The 17,581-nt window shown below is 51.3% G+C and overlaps 1 protein-coding gene across 4 annotated transcripts in view; it reads right to left on the bottom strand.

Moving 5' to 3' along the window:
* Positions 1–17,581, bottom strand: part of NTRK3 (neurotrophic receptor tyrosine kinase 3) — a 388,753-nt gene that overhangs the window by 95,520 nt on the left and 275,652 nt on the right. The window contains exons 13-14 of one of the 4 annotated variants that reach the window (XM_011225398.3): positions 16,349–16,483; positions 12,704–14,819 (exon numbers count right to left, since the gene is read on the bottom strand). The exons of 2 other annotated variants lie outside the window; for them this stretch is intronic. In XM_011225398.3, the coding sequence (XP_011223700.1) occupies positions 14,701–14,819; positions 16,349–16,483 (254 nt within the window). In that variant the 3' untranslated portion in view covers positions 12,704–14,700. Of the gene's footprint in view, positions 1–12,703; positions 14,820–16,348; positions 16,484–17,581 lie in introns of those variants that run through there. One more of the 4 variants, XM_019800000.2, reaches the window with a different exon arrangement.

The raw sequence follows: 17,581 nt of genomic DNA, 5'->3' as shown, positions 1-17,581 counted from the left end.
ATACCCAACGTAGGGTTCGAACTTACAAACCCAAGATCTAGAGTCACATGCTCCACAGACTAAGCCAACTGGGAGCCCGGCCCCGAATTCACCCATTTTAAAGTACAATTCAACGATTTTTAGTAAATCTACCAAACGCCACAGGCACCACCATAATGCAGCTTTAGAACATTTTCATCACCCCAGTAAGATCTCTTGGGTCCATTTATTGTTACTCCCCATCCCCAACCCCAGGCCTACATGACCACTAATCTACTTTTTGTCTCTATAGATTTGCCCCTTCTAGACATTTCATACAAATGGCATCATAGAAAATGGGGCCCTTTGTGTCTGGCTTCTGTCCCTTAACACAGTGTTTGTGAAGTTTATTAATGTTGTAGCGTGTGTGAGTACTGCATTCCTGTTTACTGCTGAGTAATATTCCAGTCTGTTTATAGACCACATTTTGCGCATCTGTTTGCCAGGTGAGACGTATTTGGGCTCTTTTTACCTTTTGGCTATTTTGAAAAATGCTGCTATGAATATTCATGTACCTTCGTGTGTGTGTGTGTGTGTGTGTGTGTGTGTGTGTGTCTGTGTCTGTGTGTCTGTGTGTGTGTGTCTGTGTGTGTGTCTGTGTGTGTCTGTGTCTGTGTGTCTGTGTGTGTGTGTCTGTGTGTGTGTCTGTGTGTGTGTGTCTGTGTGTGTGTGTGTGTCTGTGTGTGTGTGTGTCTGTCTGTGTGTGTGTCTGTGTCTGTGTGTCTGTGTGTGTGTCTGTCTGTGTGTGTGTCTGTGTGTGTGCGTGTCTGTCTGTGTGTGTGTCTGTGTGTGTGTGTGTCTGTGTGTGTGTGTGTGTGTGTGTTTGGAAGCATCTGAAATAACCTATACAAAATTTTAATATTGCAAAATATTGTTTGAATGGTGCATGCGATCTTACAAAAAAGGTAGTGGCAAATAGGGTGTGTGCACACACATGCACACAGAATGATTTGATTCTGTTAAATAATTAAATAAGTACATAAAAAAGATTAGAAGGCAGAAAGCTAAAATGTTAACAGTGTTGTCTCTGGGTGATGGGTCGGTGGATAATTTATGTGTTTGTGTGCTTTTCTGTATTTCAACAAATTTTCTACTGTGAATATAAATTACTTTTGTAATCAGAAAAAAACCACAATGTTATCAGAAGGAAAAAATACATCCTTCCCATTCAATTTCTCCTGGATCTTTACCTCCCTGTGACAGAATGATGCCCTCTCCATCGTCCCACACGGGGGAGGGGAGGGTGCAGCCCTTCTCTCTCTCCTGCACAATGCTGTCACAACATCCAGAAAACTGCAGGTCCCCAATAAATACCAATCAATGTTGAGGGCCTCAAGATCAGTCTCCATGGCAACGTGACAAGGGCATGACACTGTGTGAGTGCTGCCCCGGCATGGAGATGGCCCAGCAGGAAGAAGGCCCACCTTGAGCAGCCTGAGGTTGCCAAAGGACCATGCAGCAAATGGGATCCAGCTTCCTAAGGCTCCAGGAGAGGGACATCTCTTTGGAACACTGAAAAGTCTCGACTGATCACCCTGATTGTGGGGTGCCTGGAAGGGCCATTTCTACTTACTTCTATAGCTGCAAACAGATGTCATGACTCAGTATTCTTAAGAACTACATTTAAAATGAAATGCCCTTCCTTTATGCTTGCCCTGTGCCTAATCTCACCGTATTGCTTCATAATGACTCACTAGTCTGCACCAGGCCTGCCCCTCACATTTGCAGGATTGGGAACCAGAGAATTATTGGAAGTCCATCTCTCACACGTCTGAAGATTTGAAAGTTAAAAAAAAAAGCTAACATACTGTGAAATGAAGTCGAGCCTAGCTTCCTACCCCGTTAAATATATTTTCAGAATGAGCCAGAGGGCCAGGTGAGAATTCAGGCATCTCGGGCTCCTTGGACTTGTGAGTGGGGACATGTAGTGCCAGAGGGTTGGCCCCAGCCTGCTCCCCTTCTCCTTCCCGCAGCCAAAGGGGCCTTATATGCATACACGTGCACATCCAGCCTGCACCATGCCACACTCACACTCCCCTCTGCCCTAAATAGCAGCCAGCCCCTTGGCCAAGCCTTGGGCTTCGCAGTGCACATGCCTGCAGGGCAGCCCACCCTTCAGAGGAGAGCAGGCCAATGGAGAGGTCTGCACGTGGTGTGGAGATGGGTGAAGAGCCATCTTGCTAAGGAATTCTGCTGTAGGCAACTGCACCCTGACCCAGAAAGGGAGCGAGGCCCAGGCTCTACGTGGTCACTTCCCATGGCCCTCGGACCTGCGGCAGCTGAAGGAGGGCTCTGAAAAGTACGGGGTCCCTCTTGCATGAGACTAAGAGATATCTATCTTCCTACTCGACTGGATTTCTCGACCTTGGCACTATTGACATTTGGGGTCATATCACTTTGTTTTAGGGGCTCCCAGTAGTATCTACTTTCAGTTGGGACAACCAAAAATGTCTCCACGCATGTCCCCTGGGGGACAAGTGACTGCCAGTTGAGAACCACTGCACTGGGCTATGAAGCTCCTGAGGGCAGGAACTAGGACTCTTTCACTTCACTGTTTGAAGGGAAAGTCAATGAACCCACATCTCTGTTCCTGATCTCAGAAACACTCTTGAAAGACCTACTCTCCTGGGGAGGATTGTGACATCCTGGTGCCAAAGAGCCCCTCAGAACAAGCTGAGAGCAGTCCTTGATCCCTGGGCCGTACGTGATAAATCTGGGGCGGGAAGATAAAAGCACCAGGAGACAGGGGAAGAACAGAGCCACGCACCCAGGACTCCACAACTCCAGGGAGCTGCCTGATGTGTGCACAGAGTTAACCCAAGGGTCCCTAAGACATTGTACACTTCACAGTCCAAACTTCTCTACCAAAACTGCCCACGTCAGGAATGCGAGGGAGGGGCCAGGGTCTCTAAACTTACACAGACGCTCCTACGTGACCTGGTAGAACACCGCCGAGCCCCAGATGTGCCTTAGACAAATCCCAGTGTGATGCACCAAGAGGGCTAGGATGCACATGATGGGACATCTGACCTGCAAGGTGCTGATTGTAAATTCCCTTCATCCCCACGCCACTCATTCCACTCTTTTTCACCATCGGGATTTTGCAAACCCTGTTCGTGGTGAGTCTCTTCAATCAGCCAGTCGTGCTTACTGCTGTGACAAACTCATGCTCCTTCTCCTGAGCAAGCAAATGTCCACCATTCAGCTTTCTTCATAATAGATGAAGTCCTTGTGCATTCCCCATACTCCTAGCAATTGCATATCAGCCTCATCAGTGGTACCCACAGGAGGAAATGGGGTTCGGACGCCAGCCTTACCCTTGGAACAAAGGGCATGACTGACAGTGAACGATTTCACTAACAACAAAGAGACTCTGATTTGAGAATCTACTTGTGCCTCAGTTTCCCTACAGCAATAGGGCTCAAAATGTGGGCCAGCCATGCCTGGCGGCCCCAAGAGCCCATCAGGAAAGCCATGTGTGAGAACTATTTTCCTAGGAAGCTCTAAGGTCTAAGGGCTACTAAGGTCAACTTGAGATGGTCTTCGCATTTTTCACCCTCATTCTCTCACAGGTGTGCGTGGCGTGTTTCCAGTGGCTTCCTGCCATGTGATGACATCATCTGATGGCTAACTGGTATGTGTGTCTGTGCTTGTGTTTTTAAATCTTTCTCAGTTCTGATTTCAACTGCAATAAATAGAGATAGATATAACCCACATAAACAAAAGCTCTTTGGGGTCCTTGTCATTTTTAAGGGATCCCGAGACCAGTTTGACCAGTTTGAGAACCACTGCCCTAGAGCAGCGATGCCGGTCCCATTTCTACATCACTGAAAGCAGGCAGTGAAGGAAAAATATTTGGAAGACCTTTCTGAGAGGTATAGTAAGTCCCGAGTATAAAAATAAGTACATTTTCAGAGTTTCAGAACAGGAGTGTCACCATGACATTTTAGCTGCAAAATGTTCTCTAGGTTCTTCTAGGTGGGAAAAAAAAGTCTAGAAAAACAGCAAAAGTATTAATATTTTCAATAAAAGCAATACCTGGTAAACACAATATTGCTTATTTGGAGGCTTACCAATGATCCAATTTGCACTTGGACTAGCTTCACCGCAATGTCCCCAACCTGGCAAAAATTGGTTCCATTCATTTGCATCTCCAAGAGTGTCCAGGGTGTGCAAAAACAATTAGAGGCACAGGGACCGAGAGCACATTCATACTATTTGTGGGGAGAGAAGCGAGAGCATCTGAAGCTTGTCATTTTTAATTTAACTGCAATTCTGAGATTATCAGTGGATTTCAATTACCCATGCTATACAATCAGGATGTGATTAGCAACCAGAAGCACTTTTTTGAAACATCTAAACAACATCACTGTCCAAAATAAACAGATAAAAGACCTCATTCCTTCCAGCTTTAACACCAACCCTTCCGTCACTCCCGATTTTCCCTTTATAAATTTCTTCACTTCCTTTCTTCCCCCGTTACCCCCACCACTCCATAACATTGATGGTACTTTCTCTCCCCTCCACCCCCACCCAGGCACGAGGTATTCTGAACACATGGCATCATTCACTGGCCTAGCATACCCAGAAGAGGCATATGACAGTTGCCTCCATTTTGCAAATGGAACAATTGGGAGATAATATCCACCATGTTGAGATAATATCAACATGGTCAACTGGTGGCCAGGCCAAAACCAAAGTGCTTCACACCCCACCGGGAGCAGTACACGAGCTGGTGGGAGTGGAAAGAGGTGGTGAAGGACATGGTGGAGATCCTTCAAGAGGAAGAGATAACTCCTGCTTTCTGCAACAACCATTTCTAGAAATCGCCTCCCCCCAACTCCCACGTCAAAGGACTTGAGTTTCCTTAATTAATATAATAATAGTAGTAATAATAATAACAATAAATAATTCAAGGAGAGGTCAATAGCATGTCACCAACAAGAAAAGTTTTACCAGTTCAAGGCTGCGGAAGATAAATAATGGAACGTGAACTACCATCTTAAGCCTGGCCACTTCTCTACAGCCTGCTTCCATCTTCTGTGCTATAAATAATTCAGAGTTTTCTTTTTTCTTAAATATCACAAAACCAAGTCGGCATCTTTATGTGAAGGATTCTGCTGTGTCCCTCTCTCCCTCCTCCTCTCCCTCCCTAGCCAGCCCAGGCAACTCCCCAGAGAACGACCTCTCAAGCTTTAACATTTATTCTTTGACATTTCAGACTATTTGTTAGGCAGAGCTGCCTTCTTGAGATCAAAGTCAGAAAATCTTGCCGAGAACTCCCGCTTGGCCCTGTCCAACTGTGACAGAGAGGGTCTATTAACCCCCAAGCATCTGCTTCCCTCCTCATCCAGAGAAATTCACCAACCCTCACATGAAAGGGCAGCCATCTCTCTCTTACTTCCCTCCCGTTGCCTTCAAGCCCCCCCAGCATTTCAGGAGGGAGCAAAGGCGCTCTTCCCAAGTGATACACCAAGACACTCAGCAGAGAGAGATGGACCCAAGAACCAAAAGATGTCCCCTACAGGAGACAATAGCGATTCATGGGGATCTGGCATTTGGGGCACCTGACTAGGTACACTCTTTGTATCTGAGGATTAGCAAGCTCAGAAACAAATATGGAACAAGGAAAAGTAACTTACCCCAAGCCATTTTGCTAGTGGTGGTGCTGAGACTGGGCTCCAGGTCTTCATTTCTGTGTCCTACCATTAGATGATGTCTCCTCCACCAGCCCGGGAGGGCGGCCAGGTTTAGTGCTGAAGTCTTATGTGAGATGACTTACCATTTTCTTCTGAGATGCCACAGTGAAGGTTTCCTGCTCTTCACTAGAAGGTGGGATAGGTACTATCCACCAGCTCTCAGAATCATGTCTGCCTCTATGCCACGCAGAGGGCAGAAGTAGGGACTGAGCCTATGGCTAGGCAAAGGTGTTGGGGGGTGGTTGTTCACCTTGATATAAGGCCAGTGGTTGGTTCATACCCTGCTTCACTCTTCTTTTTAAAAAAAAGCTCTGACCACCCAATACCCCGGTGTTACCTAAAGTGTGTGTGTCAATCTACAGATAGGTATTAAGTGAAGAGCATTCTGTGTCCAATTAGATTGGGAAAGTGGTGGGATAAAAAGGTTTATTTAAAGCAGGACTTCTCAGAGCCTTTAATATGCTAATGTGTATTGTGACTCTATGAGAGATGACATGGCTATACCATGTAACATTCTCCAAAGTTACAGGATGGGCTCTTAGCATCTCATGAGACTCTAGGGAAGCATTGTCACAACCAATGTAAAGGGAAACACTTGATCCTGACAACATCATTTATGTAATAACTGGAGTAGGAGGAAAAGATTTCTCTGCAAGTTGAGAACTCAAATTAAGAGAGAGTCACATTGCAGAAACTGAAGCTTTGCCCAGAAAACTGATCAGTTCATGTGAGACAATAGTGGGTCAAGTGGTTGACCCACTAACACTACTAAGACAGCCAAAAATACCATCCTGAATAGGCTCAGTGGGTCACTCTGGTCTTCTTAGTGACCAGATCGGCCATTTGGTATCAGAGGTACGAGGGGCCATTGCCTGTTATGGTTGCAGATTTGCCAGACCTACAGCCATCAAGATGGGAGAAGTCCATGAGTCATTCAAACAGGGACTAAGAATTTAAATTCTCCCAGGAAGGACATTCTCAGAATGTATTCTATATTTGTGGTGCCTCCTCTGCTCCCACTGACTGTGGGAAAGAACAGACTCGAGCTCTCACTGGCCAGCTCGGCATCTGGCTCTCTCTGAAGGGAAAGGCTTTGGTCCAAAGTTGCGCCCTCAGACAGAAGCAGCCAGAGTCACGGACCCCGGCTGTGTCCTCCTGGCCAGACTGAGCTTGCAGAGACCGAGGCTCACGACAAAACTTGCTGTGAGATTTCCCCTCAGCCTCTCTGTCGTGAGAAGGCCGACGCTTTGGTGTCCATGAAATACAGAGGCTGGCCTCAGCCTGCCTTCTGGCATTTTCCTTCTGCCTGAGACTGTTTGAAGGAGGGCCTGCACCTACACTTGGCCCATGAGACACAGACTTAAGGACTTGCCCTTCTTGACTTGGGCAGTGGAGAGCAGCTCCTGGGGACTGCTTGGGCAGCCGGTGCTGATGAAGACGGGGAGTGACAGACCCTTGTAGGTCCAGAGGTCTCCTGTGCTTGCGACCGGAACCCTCTCAACTTCAAGCTCAAGGGCTCTCCGTGTCCTGTGTTCCCGACACCCTCAAGAGCCTGCTGTGTGAAGTAACTATTTCCCCAGGCCCGTGTACTTGCCTAGAGCTGCATCACAGACCATATGCAGACGTCCCTCCTTTAAGAGCACCCGTGACCCCTTCCCCCAGCCCCAGGCCCACTCTTTCCTGAGACGTCCATTTGGGAGTCAGAATAGCATGGCCTTTGGCCAAAGGCTGTTGCAAGCCCTGCCGGGTAAAGAACATTGCATTGCAATTGTAAAGCAACTTCCCAGAGGACCAAAACAGACCAAAAAGTAGGGGGAGCTTCAGAATAAAAGGAGGTGGCATTTTAGAGTTCTGCAAAAGAACTATCACCCGGTCACCTCTGACAGCCACGAAAGCACTTTCCTGGGGACAAGTCCCTGCCCTTCTCGATGCAGAATGAACTGGGGGACAAAGGAGGGAAGCCTGGGTCTTTTTAAGGGGAACAGGCCCATCGCTCCAGGGAGGTCCCCAAAGACAGAAGCAGGCTTTCCTGTTGCTGCCGTGGTAACGGCTTGCGGGCAGCAGGAGCTGAGGGGAAGGACAGCCACGAAGAGAGGCTGGTCGGCACTATTAGCCACCAAGGCCACCGGTGTTACTTACCAAGGTGAGGCTTGATGGGGGTGTTATCTGAGCTGAGGTGATGCTCTGCCTCCCCCCAAACTTTGTCGAAGCCACAAACCAGGGAGCACAACCCTGGAACTCATACCTGGGGCAGCCCAGCTCCTTGGTCTCCAAACCCTTTCCACTTCCGAGTGGGGAGTGCCGACCGTCCCTCCAAACCCTCACAGGTCACTTGACGCTGCTCTGCTGGGGGCGGGGGCAGGGGCTGCGGGGAGAACGGCTCAGTGGCTCAGCGTCTCTGGCTCTCAGAGAAGCCAAGCTCTGCTCCTGTTAGCCCTGTGCGCCCTCTCCGCCCTTGGCCAGATCACAGTTACAGGCCTCTACAGCAGGGAGGCCTCCGCAGCTCCTGTCTGCAGAGCAGTGTGGGGAAAACCGTGACCCGAGAAGCCCAGGGCTGAGCCGGAAGCTTGTGTGTCTCCTGTTTCCGAGGCTTGAGAAGTGTCATCGAAGCCCTCAGCCAGGACCTCTCTACAGCTCTGGCTCTTGGCTGAGAATCTGGTAATCCTGCTTCTCCCCTCTACCCCACACCATTCCAGATGCCTTCCCAAAGTGGGCCCACGTGGACTGGGTCTTGCCCCAGGCTGGAGGCCTTTGACACAGAGTTGGAGCCAGCAGGAGCCTCTAGCCCCTGCAGGATCTGCGCATCTCAGAGACCCTCCCACCGGCTCGTTCCTCCTTCCGGGGAGTCTGCAGGCCTTGGCCAAGGCCAGCCCCAATACTTCCTCCTTCTCTCCCATTCTCACCGTCTCCTCCCCAGCCCCTGGAGCACACAGAACACTCGAGCCATGCACTCCCTTCCCCCTGCAAGGCCAGCACGGTGGGGAAAGATCGAGCCCTCTGAGGTGCACACCCAGAGATCTCCTGATGGGAGGGGAGTGTCCTGATGGACGGGGCCAAAAGTACAGAGAGGCCGGAGACCCCCTCCCATGCAGAAACCTCCCGGAGCCAGCAGGAGAGATTTAACTCCAAGAGGACCCTGGGGTCACTCTATGGAAATGTCACCCACTGAGAGGAGGAATTGGGACGAAAATCCTACCCAAACGGATCTCAGAATCCTGATGGAATTTTTGGACCACCCCCCAAAAAAGCAGATAAGGGACCTTATCTCTTGCCAGCACATCTCCTTCAACTCACTTTTGGGTTCAAGTAGGGGTGATCAAGGAGTCTTACTGAGCTGAGAGTGATACTGTCAGCTCCAGGCTGAGGTTTCCTGGGGAGGTGGGAAGTGCAGGGGTGCCCGTTTCTAACGGCAAAGTGCAGAGCGAGAGCCACTCAAGGCACCTGGGGGCCACAGCAGCTTTGCCCACATCAACCCCACTGAAGAGGGGGCAGGGGAAGGCACGGTGGAGCTGGGAGAGGGGAGGGGGCCCAGGCCTCCTGGACAATCTGGCTGCAAACCAGGCTCCCTCTCACTCCCATGCTCCCCACTGCTCCGTCACCTCCTCCACTGTCACACTCAAGAGTTTCCCTCCATTCCTGTCCTTTCCAGGGGAGCCCCAGAGAGGCCAGCATCACCCCCCTGCCACCCCCTCGCTCCTCCTCACCTCAATTCTCTCTCCCTTCTAGAACTGCTCTGACAGCAATGCATGAGTCGAGCCAGAGCTCAGAGTCCTTGAACACCGAAGAACGAAGGCCCTCTGCCTAATCCATGCCTGGCATAGCTCAGCAAGCTACATGGCAACGAAGCTCTCCTGCTCTGATCCGCCCGCGCCTGTCCTGCCTCCGTGGCCTCGAACCCTCTGCTGCCCCTCGCTGCTGTGTCTGAGACCCGCGAGCCCCTCTGCTCATGCCTGGGCTTGACCTGCAGGAACTGGGCCCAGCAAGGGCAGGCATCCCGGCCCCATCACACCTGTGCTGAGGTCACACCTGCAGCTGGGAGGTGGAGGTAAGGAAGCTTCTGGAAGCTCGGCTGCAGAAGGAATTCCCACACAGAAGGGAAGAGCCAGGGTGGCCAAGAGGCCAGCTTCTTGGCTTCCACATGGAACACACTTAGCATCTGTTCTTTTCCTGGGTGAGAAGCACATGGCTAAGCTTCGACACCCCGGGAGGTCTTTCGGCTGGGACAAGAAAGTTCGGTGGTGGTGGGCGGGGGGGGAGTCAGGCAAGGAGCTTCCTTCCTCCCACCACCTTCCTGTCTGAAGCTGCTCGCACCTGCCCGGACCCGGGCAGCCTCACCCACCCTCTGGAGGGTCAGGTGTCTCACCCAACAAGCCCTCCCCAACATCAAAGATGCCACCATTGTCTGCTTGGCAATCTTGCCACCTGCAAGCCGGGTAATTAATCTTAGACCAAAGACCAACCACCCCTTCAGGTGCTCGGGGTCACGAAATGCTAGTGTGGGTGAGGGACCAAAACACTGCAGACGTTCTTTTCTGGAGAGTCTTTAAAAATCACCCTGTTTGGATGGTTCCAGAAGTAGGTTCAGGACGGCATCTAGCCTCAAAGAGCCCCAAAAGACTTGTTCACCTTGGGAGGGTGGGGAAAGGCCGTGGCTGCGTAGCCCCAGGAGAGCGGCCTTCCAGGAGCAGAAGACCTCAGGGAAGTCAGGGAGGCCTCACACCAGCCCAGGTTCTGCTGGTCCCAAGCTGTGACAACTGGGGCTCGTTCCCGAGCTTTTGGAGACTCGGGTTCCTCCTGGGAAGCACATGCCTGGCTTTGAGTGGCTCTGCATCAGTGACATAATGACAATGTTTCATGGGTGGGCCCCACTCTTCGGCGCTCAGTAACCAGTTCCAGGATCTGGTCATGTAATCCTCGTGAAAGAGTCCAGTTCTCTCCAGAGCATGTCCCTGGAAAGCCCTACCTGTTTTCAAGCTTCCCACTCTCCAGGCTCCCAGGATCAGGGTTCAGAACCAGTGCTCCCCAGCCACCCCCTCGAGAATTTAGACCCAGACAAGCACCTGGCAAGCCCCCTGGCTTCATGGCCCATGTCAGCCATGGACCTGAACAACAGGATCACAGTGCAAGCTGGAGTCCAAGAAAACCATGGTGCAATTCCTGCAGGGGAGATTCCAAACCCAGAAGGTCTTGCTGGTCCCCCGAGCCTCCCTGCATGAAGCCAGGCCAACCCAGGGTCCCTCTGGGCTGGGTTCCACTCTCTGGGTCTGCCCCGTGCCAGCTGTAACGGCCCCAGAGGCTCTAACGTTGGGGCAAATGCCTGGGACTTCAGGGCCCAGCAGGAAACATGGAACACAGAGTCCCGGACACTGAACACTGCTCTCCCTTCTCAGCTGGTCCTCGTTCACCTGACAATGCTCTGTGCTTCACCTGCCACCCACCTGTCTCCTCCGCTGGACAGAGGCAGACTTTCTCAGCTCTCCTCAGATCTCACTCATAGCACAAGGCCTGGCCTTGCACTTCACAGGCAAGACAGAAGCCACCAGAAAGCCCTCCTCCCCCCTTCCTTGATGCCAAACCTCTAAACCCCCATCTTTCCTCTTGCCTTCTCCTGTGCTGGAATAGCACTCCCTTCACAGGACTGGTGCAGCCCCCTTCCTCTGAGCTGGGTGCTATCCTTCCCCTCTCCTCAGGGGCCATTTCCATTCATCCTCTCTTCTCCCATGCATTGAAGGCTCCATGTATTAGAACAAAGCAGTGCTCAAATCTCTCTATTACTAAAAATGAAAGTTTTTCCCATGGTCCCAAAGATCGGGCCATCCCAATTCCAGCCCTGGAACCGCAGAGAATAGGAGAATGCAGGGGTGGAGCAGTGTCCCTCCCAGGCCATTCTAGAGAAGAGAACCTTCCATTTGGGGTGAGGTTGGTGGCGGGGTGGGGGGGGCTCATGCTCGATTTAAATAGGTTAAGTCAATGAGGGTCAGGAGAAAAAGCACCACCCTAGCCTGACCACTCCCCTGTTGGGACTTCCGCCTTGAGCTCCCCCACCTTGCCCTACCTGTCTCTCTGTTACCTGCTAAGTAAGCAAGCTCCCACAAAGGCTGCTGAGGTCCAGCCAAAGGTCCAATTCCACCCAGGAAACCTTCCTCGGCCCCTGTCCTCCACTCCTGCTCCAGATACCCTGCACACAGAGTCCCCTCGTCCTCAAAGGAAGATGTTGTAAGTTACAAGCATGGCAACCCTTCCCGCTGGGTCAGGGCCAGGAACACAGGGCAGACAGCTAAGCCCAGCTCACTTACACATGTTACTCTCAGGACCCCACCACTGCCTCCCACTTTGGGCAGCCCACCTGTGACCTGGAGGACAGTCTGGCTCACCTGAGTGTGTGTGTAAGTAGGCACATGGATGGGCCATCCCTGAATGATCAGCAGACTGGCCTACAAGCCCAGAGCCCCGTCTTCCTCTGGGCAAGGTCATGTCCTCAAGATCCAGGGAAGGTACAAAACCGCTCCATCTGAGGGAGAATCCTTGTGACCTGCTGGTGCAAGGATCTCTCAGTTCTACTCCCAAACCTCTTACACATCGGCTCGGAAGAAAGGATCGTGGTATGCCTCAGCCGCTCAGACAACGGAACAGTCCTCCAGCCACCAGGAGGCAAGGCTCTCAGTGGCCTGGGCAGTGTCTGGGGGAGTCAGGTTTGGAATCTCGCTTCTGCCTCTTGTGCTGTGTGACCCTGGGTGAACCATTCGACCTCTACAGAAAAAGGAAACACTTCACAGGATGGACTTGACCTAGCTGGAGAGTCTCAATGAAAGCAACACAATGCAACAGATTGTAAACACTCTGGCAAACAAGGACCGAGCTGAGAAACGTCTTTAAAAGAGTATCCCATAACATGGGGGAGGGGAGGGAGAAATGTGGGAATTTCTGTGTCTTTAATATTCTTTGCAAAATTGCCAAATAAGAGGTCTGATGCAGTCATTTCATTAGAAAATAAAGTGTTTATTAAGAAACTATACACTGAACACTCCTAGAAGTCTCTGTGGAAATACAACGCCCCATTGTCATAGCACAAGGTGAGAAAATGGCAGAATAAAAGATGCTGGGATGGATGGAGCCTGGCAGGCTGGAAATGAGGTAATGATTTACAATAATTAAAAAACATCATCCTCAAGCTGACTCCTTAAAGCCACGCTCGGGAGGAGGCCCTGGGCGGAAGGGTCAGCAGGACACGATGGGCATCAGCCTGACATGAAGCAGTTGCGGGGGGGAGGATGGCGGGGGCTGGCAGGGGCTAGATACACACACATCTCGAGGCCCTGGAGAAAACCCGGACCCCCGCACGATACTCTGGACACTACAGTGTTTGGGAGGCCATCCCCGATACGGGCCAGGAACTTGGAAAGCTTCGTGATTTTAACCCCTAGGGAGGCATCTGCAGAATCAGTGGGAACCTGGCACAAAGAACCACCATCCACAGGACCCAGGAAGGAGGACCTTCAGTGGGAAGCTTGATTCCCATGTGAATTTGCCAAAGCCAGACCATCTACTATCTCTTGCTGTGCACCACCACCCCAAAACTTAAGTGGGTTAAAAACCACCACTGCCGCCATGTCCTAAGAGCTCCCCATGGGAGACCCCCTGCTTCATGCTCTCCACCACTAAGGGACAGCCTGTGCTGACTTCTCACCACGGAGGTACCCCAGGTGGGAGTGGCTGGGCCAAGCCTGGAGCCCACTCAGCCAACATGGCAGCAAATCTGGGAGAGCTTCCGGCCCTACAGTGGTGCCTTTCCTATCAAAGCAGGGCATAGGCATCCCCTTCCCTCTCCCTCCCCTGGATCGAGCTGGAAATGGGAGGAACAAACCCCCTCTTTGGGAGAGGGTGGCCATGGAGTAAGGCATGAGTCAATGCAAGCAAAGTAAACACATATATTGACCAGAAAACAATGACACTTCCACGGGTGCCATGAGAGGGGCTGGAGGAGGCCAATTTTTCCTTCTCTTCCCCTTCAGTTCATCTTGGCCTTGAAATGGTGATTCCACTGGGTTCCGAAAGTTCTCAGAGTCAAGAGTAAATGAAAGTGGGGGGTACAGAGCCAATCCTGGGAGCAGGGACTAGCAGGAAGGGCCTTGGCCCCTGACTCCCTCAGTCCCTTGTGGTCCTAGGAGGATGGCCCATTCACAGGCAACACCTCCCGTAGCAAAAGCTTGTCAGGACTGCAGATCTAGGGGCCACGGAGTTTTCTTATATCACACTTCACTGTGAGCCATTCCAGAGAGAAGAGGAAGGTGGGGGGAGAATGTGTCCAAAAAAAGTATGGTTTTTCCATCAAAAAAAATTTTATATATATATATATGTGTGTGTATATAATATAGAAAATGATTGGTTTCCATTCTTTCCTCTGAGACCTAATCTGGTGCCAAGACTCGGGCCTGGCTCCCCCTCTCTCACCACGTGGTCTCCACCTCTGCTTAGCCGCTCTTCCCCACTGGAGGTTGCTGGGTGATGAGGTCGCTAAGAGGACAGCCTGGTGTCCTAGGGAGAGCCAGGGAGACCCCACGCTTGCAAGCAGGGTAAGTGCGGCTGGAGCACGGCTGGACTTCGTCGGGCTTTCTCGTGGTGGTTGGGTGGTTTTTGTAAAGCAAGAGAATGGCTAGTGTGTTTTTTTAAAAGATGGTTCTTGGTGCACAGGTTTTTAATTCTCTTTATTGGCTCTAAAGATGGTGGCAGGAGCTGCCTCGGAGGCCGGGGCGGGGAGAAAAGGAGCACAGTGATGACTGAGGGAAAAGGGCAGCCCTGCCAGTGGCGGATGGGGGAAGACACCCGTCTCGGTGGCGTGAAAAGGGTGCAGGGGCACCGGTGGCTCATGCAGTTTCTACTTAGCATCCCCGGATCCAAAGAGAACAGCGCCTAGAGCTTCCCACCTCTCAGAGGGCCCAGCCTACCCAGGTGACATCAAAACAGGGAGGCTTAAAAGGAGCTTTTAAAAGCCATGACGTCCTTTGCTGAAATAAACACTGACATCCTCAACATAGATGCCATGGTTAAGAGGCTTGGAATGTCCGGGAAGGCTTATTGGATTCAACATAATTTCTCTGAAACCTATAAAAAACAAAAACAAAAAAACAGAAAAACAGAAAAAAGCAAAATAAAGTAAAAACCAAAATCCCCTCCCCCAAAGAAGATCAAAACTAGGAGGGGAAACAGAGAGGGAGCTTGGTGGGGGCGGGGGAAGAACTGGAAATGTGGATACAGATATATATTGGAAACTGCCAAATGAATTGTCAGCAAAAGGGAAGGACAGGAGGAGGGGATTAACTTAAAACCAAGCATGGTCAGAGAAACTGGAAACACTCCATTTTGCTGCGGCCTCCACTGAACCGAGGAAGGGAAGTGAGCAAACTATTTGGGGGCTTGGCCTTGGATTGTCACAGAAGAGCAGGAGTGGCCTCATCGAGTTGGGAGGGGCCCCTAAGGATGAGCCGATAGGTAGATGATGGTAAAGGGGCATAACCGCTAGGGTCACTGGCGGGGAATGGGGTGGGAGGGATGCGTTCTCAGAACTTGCAGTGTTAAGGGACAGTAGAGGGCCACTTCTAATCCTAGGAGCCAGAATCCTATCAACTACCTTGACCACACCCGGGGCGGGGGGCGGGGGGGCGGCGGGGGTAGGAGCACTATTCTTCCAAGCCTGCCAGCTCTTTTTCCGTTGACTTTTGGTTTTGTTCACCAGCTCAGTGGAAAGTTTAGGAAATAATGGCTGCTTCTTTTGGTCGTATCATAATGCCAAGTCTTATAGGGGACAGAAACGTGTTGCAGCAATGACACTGGTAGTTGCATGCGTGACAGCTCAGCTCCTGTCTGGCCACACTGCCATGGACTGAATTAGGCTGTTCAGAGGGTCCAGAGATGTGGGTGTTCCTGATCTAAACAAAGACGGAGGTTTCTCCATCAACCCCAGATCTTAATAATGTCTGTACGATGCGTGTGTGTGAGAGAGAGAGTGTGTGAGTGTGTGTTTACATGTATGTGAGTGCAGACGAGACAGGAGCAAGCCCATCTCTTCATGAAAGCTATGTGCAGGCATGTGAAGGGCACCATGGGCAGCTGGATGTCAGGGATACGATGGGAAGAGACCGAGTTGGTTGCATTGAGACTCTCCCCTCCTCCTTCCCAGATCAAAACACAGTTGAGTAATGTGGGCATTGGGAGCCCTCCATCTGCAGGGAGTGGGGCCAGGTTTGTGAGGATAGAGGGAAACTTCCTCGCCGATGACAGACGTTTAGAAGGAGGCTCAGCTTCAGGACGAGAAGCAGTGTTAACCTGGGATGAGGGCTCTCGTGGGTCTGAGGCAGCCTGCCTAGCAGGTGCGTGACACCACTGTTCCTATGCGGGCCACGGTCCCTCTCTTGCTTCTCCCACACCCCTCACCTTGGCCCTATGACATATCTTCCCTGCAAGACTCCTCTGATCTAAGGGATTTTAGTATCAATCCCACATTGGGCACCTAGCCATCCCCCAGTCCTCTGGGACCTATGGAAACTCCATGAGGTCTTAAGACTCTTAAGAATCAAAATTGGTTGGGGGAGGGGTCTGTACTGCATACAAAGACGTCAAAGGAGGTAACTCACCATGTGACCTTGGGTAAGACACTTCCCCACTCTGGACCTCAGGTTCCTCATATATATAGTGAGTTGATGAGACTAGATGATCTCTATTGTCCTTCAAGTTTAATATCCCATGATTGTCTATGTTTGAAAAGACCCCTGGCAGAAGAGGCAGACATGGGGGGAATTAATGGTCAGTATGGAGCCCCAAGTGCAAAAACATGGGGAAGCAGTTTTCATGGGCACAGTGCCAGAAACAGAAGCCCAGGTGATCCCTGCTCCTGTACTCAACACTGCTTTACCTGGAGGGGCACCTGCTTTATTTCATGCATAAAATCTAGATACACTGTCCTCGGAGTATCACACTGTGGCCTTAAAGAACTGTAACTGGGGAGTCAGGGAAGACCTGCCATCACCATGGACTCTGTCCAACACTGTCCCTGATGTGTTTGCCCCCGATCCCCCTTCCTGGGCCCGAGCACTCTGAATTTGTGCCCATCACTGCTATTCCGGACACCATCCTCAGGGCCAGAATGATGATTCTTATCACTTGGGTGATGACCCTGATGGTCCCAAGACCCTCTTTCTGGCCCCTTCTCTCTCTCAGAAAAAAGTTCAGCTCATCTCCAAGAGGAAAACAGCTGGATATGGGGCAATGAGGAGGAGACGGGGCAGGGGGGTGGTGAGTTTGGTCCCTTAAATATCTTTCTTGGCTTAATTATGGCATAAACAGTTAGAACAACAAACACTGTTGGCTCACTAGACCCGGGGACAACTCCTCCAAAGCCATAACGTCAGAGCTTAAGAGCGAAATCTCCTTTGGAGGCCACGCAGCATCATGGGCCCTGGAAGGCTCCATGTCGGATCCATTAAAGGCAGGGGCCAAGCCCGCCTCAGCCTCTGCCAAGGTCTCCGAAGCTGCCTCCGTGAACATGAGCCTTTTCCCATATTAGCCGGGATCTGAAGTTTGTTTTCTCTGGAACTCTTTCCCAGGTGGAGCCTTTCCAAGATTCTAAGTGCTGAATCCTGATAGCACAGGAGGCACCACTCCAAGATCCTCCATTCCTCCCCCTCTCGCTCAGAACAACCCTGGAGCAGGAAGGGAAAGGCATCTGCGTGGGGGAGGGCAGGGGAGACCAGGACCACCGTGGACACTGACCGGGAAAGGCACAGATGGGTGGAGGGGAGGCTGAGGAGGGGCAAACCCACCTCCGAAGAAGGCGTCGCCCACCCCACCGTGCCCCACGGACCTCCGTG

This window comes from Ailuropoda melanoleuca, chromosome 9 (assembly GCF_002007445.2).
Source record: "Ailuropoda melanoleuca isolate Jingjing chromosome 9, ASM200744v2, whole genome shotgun sequence".
NCBI classification, from domain to species: domain Eukaryota; kingdom Metazoa; phylum Chordata; class Mammalia; order Carnivora; family Ursidae; genus Ailuropoda; species Ailuropoda melanoleuca.
The sequence above is the reverse complement of the archived record's forward strand: the minus strand, read 5'-3'. Positions and strand labels throughout refer to the sequence as shown.